Genomic DNA, 15,808 nt, shown 5'->3' with positions numbered 1-15,808 from the left:
TTCCTTCATTTTTTTTCTTCATTACTTCCTTCATTCATTCCTTCCCATTTCTTCCTTCTTTCCTATTTCTTGGTAACTTTCCTCCTTCATTCCTTCCTTCCCATTTCTTCCTTTCTTCCTTCCTTCCCATTTCTTTCCTTCCTTCATTTCTTTATTACTTCCTTCATTCACTCCTTCCCATTTCTTCCTTCCTTCTTTCCCATTTCTTTCTAACTTCCTTTATTTCTTTCCTTCCTTCATTTATTTTCTTCATTCCTTCCTTCCTATTTCTTTCTAACTTTATTTCTTTCCATCCTTCATTTCTTTTCTTCATTCCTTCCTTCCTATTTCTTTCTAACTTTATTTCTTTCCTTCCTTCATTTCTTTTCTTCATTACTTCCTTCATTCATTCCTTCCCATTTCTTCCTTCTTTCCTATTTCTTGGTAACTTTCCTCCTTCATTCCTTCCTTCCCATTTCTTCCTTTCTTCCTTCCTTCCCATTTCTTTCTAACTTCCTTTTTCTTTCCATCCTTCATTTCTTTTCTTCATTCCTTCTTTCCTATTTCTTACTAACTTTCTTCCTTCATTTCTTAATACCTTCCTTCATTCCTATTTCTTCCTTCCTTCCCATTTCTTTCTAACTTCCTTCCTTTCTTTCTTTCTTTCTTTCTTTCTTCCTTCATTTCTTTTCTTCATTACTTCCTTCATTCATTCCTTCCCATTTCTTCCTTCTTTCCTATTTCTTGGTAACTTTCCTCCTTCATTCCTTCCTTCCCATTTCTTCCTTTCTTCCTTCTTTCCTAATTCTTGCTAACTTTCTTCCTTCATTTCTTCCTTCCCATTTCTTTCTAACTTTCTTCCTTCATTTCTTCCTTCCCATTACGTCCTTCCTTCTTTCCCATTTCTTTCTAACTTCCTTTATTTCTTTCCTTCCTTCATTTATTTTCTTCATTCCTTCCTTCCTATTTCTTTCTAACTTTATTTCTTTCCATCCTTCATTTCTTTTCTTCATTCCTTCCTTCCTATTTCTTTCTAACTTTATTTCTTTCCTTCCTTCATTTCTTTTCTTCATTACTTCCTTCATTCATTCCTTCCCATTTCTTCCTTCTTTCCTATTTCTTGGTAACTTTCCTCCTTCATTCCTTCCTTCCCATTTCTTCCTTTCTTCCTTCCTTCCCATTTCTTTCTAACTTCCTTTTTCTTTCCATCCTTCATTTCTTTTCTTCATTCCTTCTTTCCTATTTCTTACTAACTTTCTTCCTTCATTTCTTAATACCTTCCTTCATTCCTATTTCTTCCTTCCTTCCCATTTCTTTCTAACTTCCTTCCTTTCTTTCTTTCTTTCTTTCTTTCTTACTTCATTTCTTTTCTTCATTACTTCCTTCATTCATTCCTTCCCATTTCTTCCTTCTTTCCTATTTCTTGGTAACTTTCCTCCTTCATTCCTTCCTTCCCATTTCTTCCTTTCTTCCTTCTTTCCTAATTCTTGCTAACTTTCTTCCTTCATTTCTTCCTTCCCATTTCGTCCTTCCTTCTTTCCCATTTCTTTCTAACTTCCTTTATTTCTTTCCTTCCTTCATTTATTTTCTTCATTCCTTCCTTCCCATTTCTTTCTAACTTCCTTTTTTCTTTCCATCCTTCATTTCTTTTCTTCATTCCTTCCTTCCTATTTCTTTCTAACTTTATTTCTTTCCTTCCTTCATTTTTTTTCTTCATTACTTCCTTCATTCATTCCTTCCCATTTCTTCCTTCTTTCCTATTTCTTGGTAACTTTCCTCCTTCATTCCTTCCTTCCCATTTCTTCCTTTCTTCCTTCCTTCCCATTTCTTTCTAACTTCCTTTTTTCTTTCCATCCTTCATTTCTTTTCTTCATTCCTTCTTTCCTATTTCTTGCTAACTTTCCTCCATTTCTTCCTTCCTTCCATCTTTCCTATTTCTTACTAACTTTCTTCCTTCATTTCTTAATACCTTCCTTCATTCCTATTTCTTCCTTCCTTCCCATTTCTTTCTAACTTCCTTCCTTTCTTTCTTTCTTTCTTTCTTTCTTACTTCCCTTCCATACTTTATTCCTTCCTTCTTTCTTTCCTATTTCTTGCTAACATTCTTCCTTCATTTCTTCCTTCCTTCCTTTCTTAATACCTTCATTCCTTCCTTGCCATTTCTTTCTAACTTCCTTTTTCCATTTTTTCCTTCCCCTTCCTTCCTTTTACAGTTTGTTTGGTATATCATCTATTGTTCGGACGGACTGTTCTTCTACCTGGAAGTTCACTGTTAATCCTGGTCTGCATTGGCATCATTTTGTCAACCCCATCATGCTTTTGCTCCTTTATTACACACTGGCAACCTTGATCCGTCTGTGGCTGCAAGACCCCACGATTATGGTAAGATTTGGATCACTTGTTACATGCCATCTTTCACTGTGACATTGTTCTGTTTTTGGCCGTCATCTTACGCTGGACCAAAACTTGGGTCGTGACACACTTAAGAATAAATCACTCACATATTAGTATGTAATAAAATATTTTGGTATTATTTTACGAACCCACCTAGCAAAACATATACATGAAGTTACAAAAACATGCAATTACAATACTTACATATTTAAATAGTATTTTTACATTTATGCATTTGGCAGACACTTTTATCCAAAGCGACTTACAGTGCACTTATTACAGGGACAATCCCCCCGGAGCAACCTGGAGTTAAGTGCCTTGCTCAAGGACACAATGGTGGTGGCTGTGGGGATCGAACCAGCAACCCTCTGCTTACCAGTCCTGTGCTTTAGCCCACTACGCCACCACCACACTATTCACAGTGCTGCATGTTTGCCTGGAAAATATTATTGAGATCCAGTGAAATTGATTCATAGAACTGAGTAATTTCCTCATAAACGTCATATAAATGCCTCTCGGCAAACAACCGTTTTGATCTTTCATCACTTTTTCATGCTCACTTCTGTCCTTCGCATTGCAGTTCAAAGGTTTTATTGACCGATCAATACATGGCATCCTTTCAAATGGTACATGTATGTGCATATTGATCCATAGGGCTATAGGTTTGATTAGAGTTTGATTAGGATTTATTTTAATGACACCGTAAATCTGAGTGATGTATATAACTGGTGACATGACATCATTCAGACAGTTACGCATTCATTCACTGCAATGATTAGTGCATTGTTTTATATGTCAATGCTCTGATTTCATTTTATTTAGCTGTTGAATTTTCTTTTATAAGCTGCTCTGTGATGTTTGAATTCTGTGCATTGTACTCACTGATGATATTTCCCTGTTTGTTGATGTTTTTCCAGGAGGAGAGTGAGGAAGAGGAGGAGGTGAATGAAGGAAATGAGACAGTAGCAGACATTGTTGGTCTAACGTCAGACATCAGGAAGCGTCTGCTCTGGTGGAAAGCCCATCAAAAAACAGAGGAACGAAATGTGAGAAAGCGTCGGGTTTTTGTCATCATTTACTCACCCTCGTGTTGTTGTTTCAACCCCATATGGCTTTCTTTCAAAATTAGCCTCAGTCACCTTTTTGTGAAAGTGAATGGTGACTGAGGCCTTGGTGAGAAATTCTGCCCTGTGTTTCACTAAAGAATTAAAGTCATAGGGGTTTGAAACAACATGAGAGTGAGTCAATGATGACACAATTGAAGTTTTTGGTGAACTTAAAAGCAACCCATAGGGCGTCCAGGTTGTCTTAATCTCTAGTGTGTGTTTGCTTCAGCTCTCCCCTTCCCAAAAAAAAAAAATCAAAGGTTTTTGTTCCTGAGTGCCAGTCTCTATCTGTGAATAGTGCTGCTGTACTTTACTGTACTCAGCGCTGATGTTAGGGAACAATATAATGTTATCGATCCTCCTGTACTCATCAATACGTTCACCTCGCCCCTGTCTGCTGTCTCTTTTCTAGCTCATCTCCACTCAGGACGGCTACAGTACCACTGAGGTTTGCACTCATTGTGGTTTTGCAAAGTCTTATGTAACTCTGTGTCCACAAAACTGTAGACAAATATAGTGTTGATTGATTCAGGCTTTTTGTAGCTTGTGTTTGTGTATGTGGTACTCTCGGTGTGGCATGACTCTGTGGGTTCTGGGTGAAACTGTATCAACTGTGTTCAGCTTTGGGGGAAACATATCCAAGTCACATTTCACCCCATAATCGAAATGACTTAGAAATTGCATTTTTGCATAAAGGACATTACTTGAGATGTTTTGCATAAATGTGGGAATTTTGCAGAACAACATGTAGTTACACAGTAAATGCATAGTCATGTATTTAATGTTAGTACATAGTAGTTAAGGCCATCTGATGTCAAGTGTGACCTAGACTATTTGTCAAACTGAGGACAAAAACAACTTCAAAACAACTTTGTAACCCTTTCCAGCTTTATGCAAAGCAACCTTCCTTGATCGTTGGTCTTTTTTCGAGGCATGGTCCACTTCAGCAGATGCTTCTTGTGAATAGCACACTCAAAATGTTTAGTGCTTTTTATAAGTCAAAGTAGCTCTAACCCACACCTCCGATCTCATTTCATTAACCGCATGGCAGGTTTGCCAAATCCTGACTCTAATAATGCTTTGTTGACATCATTAGCCAAGGGGTTTACTTACTTTTTCCACAGTTAAAAGTATTTGTTGTGGTAATCAACACTATTCCAACAAATGCTGTCAACAGCTGTTAACAACTTCAAATTATTTCCTTAATATCACTTCATTTTTGGATTTTGGGGTGAAATATGACACGGATATGCTCGAGTGGTTAAAGTGGTTGCCCATTTGATTTGTTACATTTATTTAACTTTAAACAATGAGCATTGGTGGAATGCACATCGTCTTGCATGTTATTCATTTTTGTAATTGTCCGGATATAATCAACAGAGATTTGCGTAGTGCACTAATAGCATATGATGTGATCTGTCTCTTGTGTAATAATTTCATCTGTGTTTGTTATAAAGGTCGTGGTGGTGAACTCCAACGGGACATCATTGGACTATGTGTCTGCCGTGCCCAATGAAAACGGACCTGTCAGTCTGGACATTTACTCGACTCCACAGTACAAAGTTGATCAACCAACAGAAGATGAGGGTAAGACACATCCATAAATATACTGTTATATAATATGTACATCCAATATATGGCAGCATTTTTATATGGGGGGGGGGGGGGTTGAGTGGATACAATGACACCCGGGACGGAGTGGTGCGGCGACCTTGGTGCGCGCACATGTTAAGTTTATACAGAGATGATTTCACCTCTAAATAACTAAATTGTGCTACAAAATGACCAAAATAATGACTAAAACAGCTACGGCAAGTAGGGTGGCCAATGGGGTCACCCCAAACACAGTTGGCCAGAATATGGACCCTTTTCGCACGTCCGTGGTTGCGAAGCGGAAGTCGCCATAGTCGGCTAAACTTGACTGGCGTTGAATGGGGGGACCACAGCAAAATGTATTTTTGCTTGCCCGTTTGCTCCAACCAGTGCTGGACTGGGAAGAGAAATCGGCCTGGGATTTTACGTCGCTGCGGCGTTTGGGGTCCATAATGCGGTGGCTCATTTTAGCTTATCGCGGCCCATTCGGCCCGTTTCGGCCGACCCACCGGCCCGCTCGTTTCTCCCTATGGCCAGTCCGCCCCCGATCGGCCCCAAAGTGCATCAGCCCACCGGGAAAATGCCCGGTATGCCAGATTACCAGTCCAACCCTGGCTCCAACAGCAAAAGAAAAAATCTATGATTATGCTTTCACAGCTTTGCAAAAGAAGATAAACACATAGAGCGCTGGATGACAGCAGTAAGAAGAGAGAAACAGGACAAATCTTCTGTCTCTCCCTCAGTAGCTCTGTTAGAAGCCTCGTCGTCGCTATGGTTTTTTAAATGAATTCCGTATTCCGTTATAATACAAAGTACAATGTTATAAGTTTACACTAAATATTTTTAAAATTGGAAATATAAAAAAGTTTTTATTTTTAAAAGAAGGCGGAAACGCATCATAACAGGTCTGTGAAAAGGGTCCATATCGTCACTTTTGCAATGATTACAATTTTGGCTTTTTATTTGGCTATTAAGTTTCATAAAGAGCATCAGTAGTCTTAGGGTGTGTTCACACTTGGCAGGTTTGGTGCGATTGCTCTGTTAGTGCGGTTCATTTGAACAAGTGTGAGTGCTGGCACCCGAACCTTGGGCACCAAACAAGCCTGCAACCACTATTCAGGCGGTCTCGGTCCGCTTCCAAACGAACTCTGGTAGCGGTTCGATTGATATATGAATGCAACATGGACCAAAAACGTCTAAACGGACCAATAACAGGAAGTAATTTGCCTAATACTGACCTCAAGCATACCTGGTTCTTATCATAGCAGCTATGTTTCCCATTACAGTTCGGGACAGGCGTCGGAACCGACCGTCTGCCATCCTTGCAGCATATCTTTGTTTGTGTGCAACGGAGGAATTCCTGGTGCTGTTTTGACTCCTTTACACAATTTATTAACTCTTCAAATGCAAAAGTTTAGTGTATTATTGCCTCACACAGAAAAGACGGATGTGAGCACACATGAAGTCATGGACACACAGCTGGAGGAGGAGGAAGAGGAGAAGACAGAGGAGGAAGAGCAGGACAGACCCCCGAGTGCTCTCGTAAAAGTCTTCAAATTTGTCATGAAGCAGAGCTACATCTGTGCTCTCATCGCTATGATGGTGAGGAGGTCAAAGGTTTGGAATAGTTTCCCCAATGAAAATGATGTCATAATTTACTCACCCTCATGTTGTTCCAAACCCATATGACTTTCTTTTTTCTGTGGATCACAAAAAGAGTTTTGGAAAATTTTCAAGCTTTTATTTTTCATCAAAGTAAGTTATATTGTCAAGCTCCAAAAACGCACCACACACATATCTATATATATACACAAGTTCTCAGAATGTTGTTTTCCTTGATTAAGATTTGCAGCACATTCTTGTAATTGTATTATACTATAAATATAAATATAAATATATCAATCAACAGATAAAGTACCACAGACATCCTGTCATCTTATAATAGATGTCACACTTACTGATAGTGTCACCTGGTGGCCAAGTTTGGTACCATCAGCTGCCAACACAGCTATCATGTGTTGCCCCTTGAAAAATGTGCCCTCCACCCTAACAATCAAATCTCATTTGCAGTTGCAATTTTCAAATATGCATTGTGATTGTTTTGAATGCAAGAATGTGTCCTGTGTGAACACCTCATTAAGTTTCAATTTTTTAATTGAACAAAACAGAATCTGATTGGACGAGAGACGTTCCATGAGCACTGATGGTCTGACACCATCAGCACTCCAATGCTTCACTGTGTGTGTATCACTCCGCTTGTGTTTGTCATCCTAAACAAAAGTGTAAGAGTAGTGCATATGTGTTTAGAGCTTATGAAGGCTATGTGTCTCTTTTTACATCTATTTTTTTTTTACATTACATATGTTAGCCAGCAAGTGGTGGCAAAAGATAATTTTTGTGTGTAATATGAGCCAGTTGGTGACGTGAAGTGAATCCGCATAAAATTGCTCTGTGACCGCTCGTGTACTACTACTTTACTAAAGCTAGGAAATAGCTTTAAACTGCATTAAACGAATAAACATCAGCATTAAGGCTCATCACAGCTGAGAGACACAACAGACTGATTGATTACAGAACTCATGGTGCTTCCCTCTTACCGGAGTTTCCATATTGGATACATACTGCTTAAAATGGCGGAGGACATTGCGGTTTCTATAGGGAATGACTTGCGCACCGGCTACCGCAAAGTAGAGAGGAATACCCCCACTTTTGGACGGCTATATTACCACTGAGAAAGCTGATCTTCAAGAAGCTGACAGCATCTCTGCTTGGGTGTGACAACAGGTGATCGCACACGCTCTCTCTCTCTCTCTCTCTCTCTCTCTCTCTCTCTCTCTCTCACACACACACACACACAAATCCATCCATCTTTGTTTATCCAATAACTTGTTTGAACCAGCACAAGCCGTGATACTATTTCTGAAGTGAAATTTTTGAATTACAAACGAAGGCTTGGATGCATTATTTGTTTTGAACCAGCAATGGCAGATTCTGATTGGTCGCATAAGAAAGTAGTTCCATGCACAAATGCATTTTTATGACCGTACTCTTGACCATTAAAATATTTTAAAATTCTGCACACCCAGCCCCTAATTAGGCTGATGAAGCCCGAGAGGGATAAGGCCGACTGGAGATGGCAGTGTGACAGAGACACCTGTGTGTGTGTGTTTGTCTTTTTGGTTATTAAAATATAATTTATATTTTAAAGCCGGTTCTCGCCTCCTCCTTTCCCCTTTACCTCATTACACTGGTGCCGAAACCTGGGAAGGAGGAGGGATGCGCCTCGCCACTACCATCCACCCCAATGGAGCCGTGGCCATCCTCTGGGAGTGGTCAGGGCCGCTGCCAGGAGTGGAGGAGACCCCTACTAGCCGCTAAAACGCGACAGGATCAGAGAACCACCAACCGCGAGCTGGGAGGGGCTCTTGTCCAACCACCTGGAGCGGGAGGACCGCTGCCAGGGGCGGGGGAGACCCCTTCCGTCCACGGAAAACAAAGTGAGGCATTCCATCCGCCAGGGGCCGGAGGACTGCCTCCAATCCACCCGGGGAGGCACGGCTGTCGTCCACTAGAGGGTGGAGGAGTGGCCGAGGAACAAGCTATGGCATATCGGAGAACCGACGAATAAATAATAAAAAAAATTCTCTCTCTATCTCCTCTCTCTGTCCCGCTGCCACTCTGCATTGGCCTTTCCCTCTCTTTTTAAATATTATTATATTTTTAGTTGGGTATGATCACCGTTGAGGTGTATAACTACCGTGTTTTTTTGTTGTTGTTATTGTTGTTTGTTTGCCTCCCCCTGTCCCCTCCCAGATACAGGAAGGCGGGGGCTGGAAAGGCACGCCTACCCCCAGGGAAAGTCATTCCAGGGACTCCCCGGCCTGAGAGAATGAGGGAGGAATGTGGCAGGGCGGAGGGCGGGGTCGTGATTCCGCACACCTGGCCCCTAATTTGGCTGATGAAGCCTGAGAGGGTTAAGGCCGACCTGTCCGACACCTATATGTTTGTGTTTGTCTTTATAGCTATTAAAATATTATTTATATTGTAAAGCCGGTTCTCACCTCCTCCTTTCCCTTTTACCTCATTACAAACACCAGCTAATTTCATTTATTTGGAAAAGAGCAACTCAGACATTCTGCTTAACATCTCCATTTTTATTTCATGAAGAAAATAAAAAAGTTGGAATGACAATGAGGAATGTTGGAATGAGGGTGAGTCAGTGATGATGAACATTTTCATCTTTGGGTGAATTATTCCTTTAAATTGCAAAATATGATTTCCGAAAGATCTTACCCTTTCTCTTATGTTATCCCACTTATGACTCTGAAACGCTTGAGTGTTTCTTTTTCTTTCTAAGGCTTGGAGTATAACGTACGTTAGCTGGCTTACATTTGTGTTCCTCCTCTGGTCGTGTACTCTGTGGATGGTGCGAGACAGGAGGAAATATGCCATGCTGACGTCTCCCTTCATGGTGGCTTATGGGAACTTCCTGCTGGTTCTTCAGTATATCTGGAGTTTTGAGCACTTAGGGCCGGTGCCTGGATTCTTTCTGAAGATGAAGGTGCCTTTCTCTGAACTGAGCCCCAAGGTAACAGACTAAAACATTGACCAATTAATTTGCCTATATGTGCCATTCTGAAGTGATCTTAACCAAACAAAACTACTGATTAAAAGAATGTACTTGTACTCATAAAAATGCTTTGATACCAAAAACTGATATCTTTTGTTGGACAAATATCATTAAAATCACGTTCTGTCGTAGTGTTATTATTATACTGCAAAGGCTGCGATGTAATGAGATAAATGTAAAGTTTGCATGTGCTGAGCACTTCAAAGTGAATGTGTGGAGCCGGTGTTGTGCCATAAACACACAAAGTGCTCATATCTTTTAGAGCTCCTTGGCTCATACATGGAAAACACCATCATGAGCATTGTACGCTCTGTTTGTAGCAGATGACAGTGTGCAGAGTGCTAATTCACATTGTAGCGTGAGACAAATACGGACTACATCGTTATTTATGTGAGAAGCTACTGTCAAAATAAAAGCTTCCGTCAAAATAAAAGCTCAATTTAAATTGATTACAAAGTACAACAGAAATATATCACTAATGTGCAGTTATGTAATATTCACTGTAACACTACTACTACAACTACTACTAATAATAATAAGTAAATGGCAATTGTATTATATTGAAGCAATATCTCACATTTGTTATGCAGCACTTTATTTGACAAAAATAACTCCAATGTTGTATTTTGGATTGTGCTGTGAGGTTCTAAATAACACAATCACAAGGCTTGTTGTCAACATAAAATGTCTTTGTTATCTTTCGTTCATATGTAACAACTTCTCGGCTTCGGAAATGACTTTTTCTGCTGATATCACCTAGGCTATTGTTTTATGTGAACCAATAACCAAATATCCATTTGTCATTGTTTTAGGCTACTGTTGTACATAATGCAGTTTTTAAAAAAATCTTTTTATTTATTTAACGTTATTATGGTTTTGGCAGTTTGCTAATGTGTTTTTCTCTATCGTCTCTGTGTGTAGATTCTGTGTCAGTTGAGTTTCTGGCTGCTGCTCAGACAAACTCTGATGGAGCGACGAGAGAAGATGAAGGAGCCCGTGCTATGTGATGTCAAAGTGGAGGAGCAGAAAAGGGGTGCGTCATTTATTAGAATCCAAAAGCAGGCTGTTTTGATCAATTTTGACACTTATTATGTTAGTCATATACATTTGACATGATCATTTTGCACCCTGTTTGATGCATATTGCGTCTGCAACACGTGAACGTCCCAGTAGAATACAGTGACTACAATCACAGTCACATATTAAGCTTTCACACCGACAGCGTTAAGATTTCTATGACAAAAATATTAATATGAGGGCCTAAATTAATATACTCTGATCGAATTCTTTAATCGTCACTTCAGAAAATGTTCCACTTCCTGTTCTGTTGTTCTTTCACTGTGTATTTGTAATTGCATTGTCCTGTGCTGACAATTATAGGAATAGTTTGCCAAAAATGAAAATTCTCTCATCATTTACTCACCCTCATGCCAGCCCAAATGTGTATGTCTTACTTTCTACTGCTGAATACAAATGACGATAATTACAAGAATATCTCAGCTCTGTAGGTCCATACAATGCAAGTGAATGGTGACTAAAACGTTGAAGCTCCAAAAAGCACAAAAAGGCAGCATAAAAGTAATCCATACATTTCCAGTGGTTTAATCAAAGTCTTCTGAAGCGATATGATCAGTTTTGGGTGAGAACAGACCAAAATTTTACTCCTTTTTCATTGTGCACCTTGTTATTGCAGTCTCTAAGCACGATCATGATTTCAAGCTTGATTACACTTCCTAGTGCTTGACGTATGTGCAGAGTGCTAGATGACTCTAGCGAGTGTAATCGAGCTTGAAATCATGATCGCCAAGCTGACCGCAGATGTCAAGATTTATAGTTAAAAGGAGTTATATTGATCTGTTTCGTATCCCAAACTGATTGAATCACTTCAGAAGACATGGATTAAACCACTGGAGTCATATGGATTGTACTTATGCTACCTTTATAAGCTTTTTGGAGTTTTAAAGTTTTGGACCCTGTTGGCAAATCTTCATTTGTGTTCTGCCGAAGAAAGAAAGTCATAGACATCTGGGTTGAGAATTTTCATTTTTGGGTGAACTGTTCCTTTAAGGGATTCTGATGCCCCCCTTTCTTTCTGGGATTTAGAGGAAGAAAAGGAGGAAGAGGAGGGGGACGAGAATGACCTGATGCAGGTGATGGGGAACCTGGTGATGGCTCTACTGGTCAAATACTGGATCTATATCTGCGGAGGAATGTTCTTCTTCGTCAGCTTCGAGGGAACCATGGCCATGTACAAGATCGTCTACATGATGATGTTTCTCTTCTGCGTGGCTCTCTATCAGGTTCTGCTCTTCTATGGGCTGATGGCGGCTTGAGTGCTTCTCAACTGGTTTTGCTTTAGGACACAAGTTTTACAGAAGTATTTGTTAACAGGAAAAAGTCAACTAAATGACCTTAAAAGCAAACACTGAAAGTCTGAGTCACATTGTCTTTTACTGGTTTACATGTTGACATCGGTACATTTGTCTAGCTTCTACTAAGAAATAGATTAATGTGTGTTAAAATACTGCTATCTTAATTATGCACTATTAGAGGTTTCATTGCATTTTATTTTTTGCATTTCGAATTGCTGTCCATGACTCAATCAGAATAGACCTGTGACCCTTTTTTGGGTTGCAACCCACCAGTTGAGATGCACTGCATTACATGATTTATTTCCCGATAGAACCATGGTTCATGCGATTCCTGCACTATTTTCCAAGTCTTGTAAAACCATAGGATAGCTTTTTTCGGGCCCTATAAAATGATTTTGAGGTGAACCGTTTGTTTAAATGCCCTTGACAGAGCGGTTATCTTCTCCTCAGGTTCATTATGAGTGGTGGCGCTGGATCTTGAAGTATTTCTGGATGTCTGTGGTGGTCTACACTATGCTAGTGCTCATCCTCATCTACACCTGTCAGTTTGAGAACGCCATTGATACCTGGACTAGCATGACGGGCATGTCGGCCGGAGTGTGAGTTTTGAAGACCCATGATGATTTAATTATTTGAGATGAAGTGCAATCCCTAGTGAGCTCCCTTGTTGTCTATCTTCTCAGACAAGCTCATATTTATCTGATTTGAAACTGTCTTCATGGGCAGCAATTCAACGGTCACAAGTGACACGACAAATGCTCACAGTTGAGTCCAATAGAGCGCAAAAGTCGGGATCAGGATGCAAAATCACATGCATTTTAAATGATCACTTATTTGACTTAATATTTACTCCAATTTAGAAGAAAATTATAACGAATCATTGGCATGGGGGGAAACTAAAAATTCTGGTTATGGGTCAAGCGGGCACGGTTGGGTGATTCTCATGAAACTAGACAAGAAAACGTCCTGGTCCTATTTTACTTTTCCCAAATCAAATGAAACAAATAAGAAATTATATTTTGAATAAATGAAAATGAAGGAAATCAAGATTAGCATATTACATTATTTTTGTGACAGTTACGAATATTTTACCCTCAATTCTCACTACCACAAGGTGAAAAAAATAACTATATGAAATTGGGTCAATTATGTGAAGCTTACTTTTTTGTCAACGTCTAATAAATGATAAAAGTCATTTTGATATTTTTTCTAGGGCTTAAAGTCACAAATGTCATGTGGTGCAACCGTCCAGAGACAGTAAATCGAATTAAAGTCTCATTTAAAGATGACATTTTTGAAAAAAGTAATATTGCCATGAGTTGTGCTGAATAATCTTTTATTATTATTTATTTAAAAGATAAATAAGAAGTGAAACATTTGTATTTTTAAATTAGATTAATATTTGAAAAACATTTGGCCAGCAAATCAAAGTCATGTGGTGTAACTAACATGCAGGTCTGAGTCATTTAAAAACAAATCATTATTTTGTCATATTATTAAATATCAATATTTTGACATTTTAATAAAAGGCACATTTGGCTCAAGTCATTTGGCGCAACCATGAGATAATTTCACCTTGAAACATGTTTGAAAACTTTTTTGAAGCTGTGTACTCTCATGTATTCAAGGTGTAAGGACGCTATTTTAATACCTTTTACTTGAGAGTTGACCCACATGACATAAAGTCATTAAATATATTTATTGTTCAAAATGTAAACGTCTTTCAATCAATTTATAAAAACAACATGAACTCAAATATTACATGTCTACAAACTTGACACGTGTGTTTTAAACCAGATTCGAAAAATATTTCTAATTTGTATCACCTCGGACAACCTTTATTGTCAATTAGGGCTGGACTGGTAATCTGGCATACCGGCATTTTCCCGGTGGGCCGACGCACTTTGGGGCCGATCAGGGGCGGGTTTGCCATCTGGAGAACCGAGCGGGCCGGTGGGTCGGCCATGAAACATGCCGAATGAGCCGCAATAAGCTAAAATGAGTCACCGCGTTATGAAGAATGTAGCACAAAATGGCGCTGCGATGTGCAGAAAAGCACCCCCCCCCCTCCCCCGCTCAACAAACTTTGGGCCAGTTGCTATGTAAAATCCCGGGCCGATTTCTCTTCCCAGTCCAGCCCTTTTTTCAATGACCCAATTATAATTTTCGCTGAATTTATTTTTTAAATCATTGTACAACAGCTGTAATATAGTAAATGGAACAGCTGTTTTGGTAATGAGAATCAAACACAATGTACAACACAGACAATCATAATCTTTCATGACTTTATCGAACACATCCCATTAAACATTCACAGTGCTGTGGAAAAATGTAATGAACCACAAGGCTAATGATGTCAACAAAAGCTTATTAGATACAGGAGCTGGCAAACCCATCCAATTAATAAAATGAGATTGGAGGTGTGGGTTAGAGCTACTTTGACTTATAAAAAGCACTCAAACATTTTGAGTTTGCTATTACCAAGAAGCATCTGCTGACGTGCCTCACAAAAAAGATATCTCAGAAGACCTACGATCAAAAATGTTTGCTTTGTATAAAGCTGGAAAGGGTCACAAAGTTATCTGGAAGAGTTTAGATATTCATCTGTCCACAGTTAGTCAAATTGTCTATAAATGGAGACGGTTTAGTACTATGGGTACTCTCTCTAGAAGTGGCCGTCCAGCCAATAGGACTCAAAGGCACACTGCAAAATGCTCAATGAGATGAAAAAAAAGAACCCTCGAGTGATAACTAAAGACTTTAAGGAATCATTGGAACTGGTTAACATCTCTGTTCTTGAGTCTACCATACGGAAACCTTAAATAGGCATCATGTCCACTGCAGGAGACCAAGAAGAAAGCGGTGCCGTTTTGTGGTCCGTTCTGCATAACTAGCTTATTGCGGCCCATTCGCCCCATTTAGCGGCCGACCCAATGGTCCGCACGGTTCTCCCAATGGACAGTCCGCCCCTGATCGGCCCCAAAGTGCGCCGGCCCACCGGGAAAATGCCCGGTATGACAGATTACCAGTCCAGCCCTGGCATGCGCTAAAATTGCAATTCATTTAATAAATATTTAAAAACGTATTAAATGTCACTTAAATTCAGTGAAGTTGCAATAAATAGTATGTTATTTGAAAGTATATTATTTTCATACAAAGTACTCTTATTGCTTAGATGTACTTAGTTGTCATAAGGGAATATCAAGGGAAATAATTGACAATTATGATTATTCTCATTATCATGCAGCCCTACTTTAAAGACTCTTCTAGCAATGGGCCAATGTTCACAGCACCCTTCATTTCTCTCTCTCATCTCTCTCTCTTTCTCACTCTGTGGCTCATGCAGACTGAAGGATATCGGTCTGGAGAAGTACACCCTGTCTGATCTGTTCACTCGTATCTTCATCCCTACGTCATTTCTGCTGGTGTGTATCCTGCATCTGCATTACTTCCATGACCGTTTCCTGCAGCTCACTGATCTCAAAGCTGTGGTCAGCAAACAGGAGAGCACCATATACAGGTGAGAGACATGTATGCCAATTGTTCATATTCTATCCAGGGTCAACAATTTTTCTTCTTTTGAATCTGCAGGTGCATAATCCTTGTTTGTCTTTCACGCAGAAAAACTTCTCTACCAATCATCTTTATTCATGCCAATGCATTTGATTTGTTTTAACCAATCATCTGCTTGCATCTTTCCCCTGCCATCCCTCATGCTACAGCTATACAAAAGT

General features: G+C 39.6%; 1 protein-coding gene across 1 annotated transcript in view; it reads left to right on the top strand.

The window, feature by feature from the left end:
• Window positions 1-15,808, top strand: part of LOC127649370 (piezo-type mechanosensitive ion channel component 2) — a 129,887-nt gene that overhangs the window by 47,328 nt on the left and 66,751 nt on the right. The window contains 11 exon segments of the mRNA XM_052134428.1: window positions 2,193-2,361; window positions 3,294-3,419; window positions 3,892-3,927; window positions 4,937-5,066; window positions 6,511-6,674; window positions 9,430-9,660; window positions 10,624-10,735; window positions 11,806-12,002; window positions 12,525-12,673; window positions 15,421-15,594; window positions 15,797-15,808. The exon segment at window positions 15,797-15,808 is cut by the window's right edge and continues 30 nt beyond it. Of these exon segments, the coding sequence (XP_051990388.1) occupies window positions 2,193-2,361; window positions 3,294-3,419; window positions 3,892-3,927; window positions 4,937-5,066; window positions 6,511-6,674; window positions 9,430-9,660; window positions 10,624-10,735; window positions 11,806-12,002; window positions 12,525-12,673; window positions 15,421-15,594; window positions 15,797-15,808 (1,500 nt within the window).

The sequence above is a fragment of the Xyrauchen texanus genome, chromosome 9 (genome assembly GCF_025860055.1).
Source record: "Xyrauchen texanus isolate HMW12.3.18 chromosome 9, RBS_HiC_50CHRs, whole genome shotgun sequence".
Classification (NCBI taxonomy): Eukaryota; Metazoa; Chordata; class Actinopteri; order Cypriniformes; family Catostomidae; genus Xyrauchen; species Xyrauchen texanus.
The sequence above is the reverse complement of the archived record's forward strand: the minus strand, read 5'-3'. Positions and strand labels throughout refer to the sequence as shown.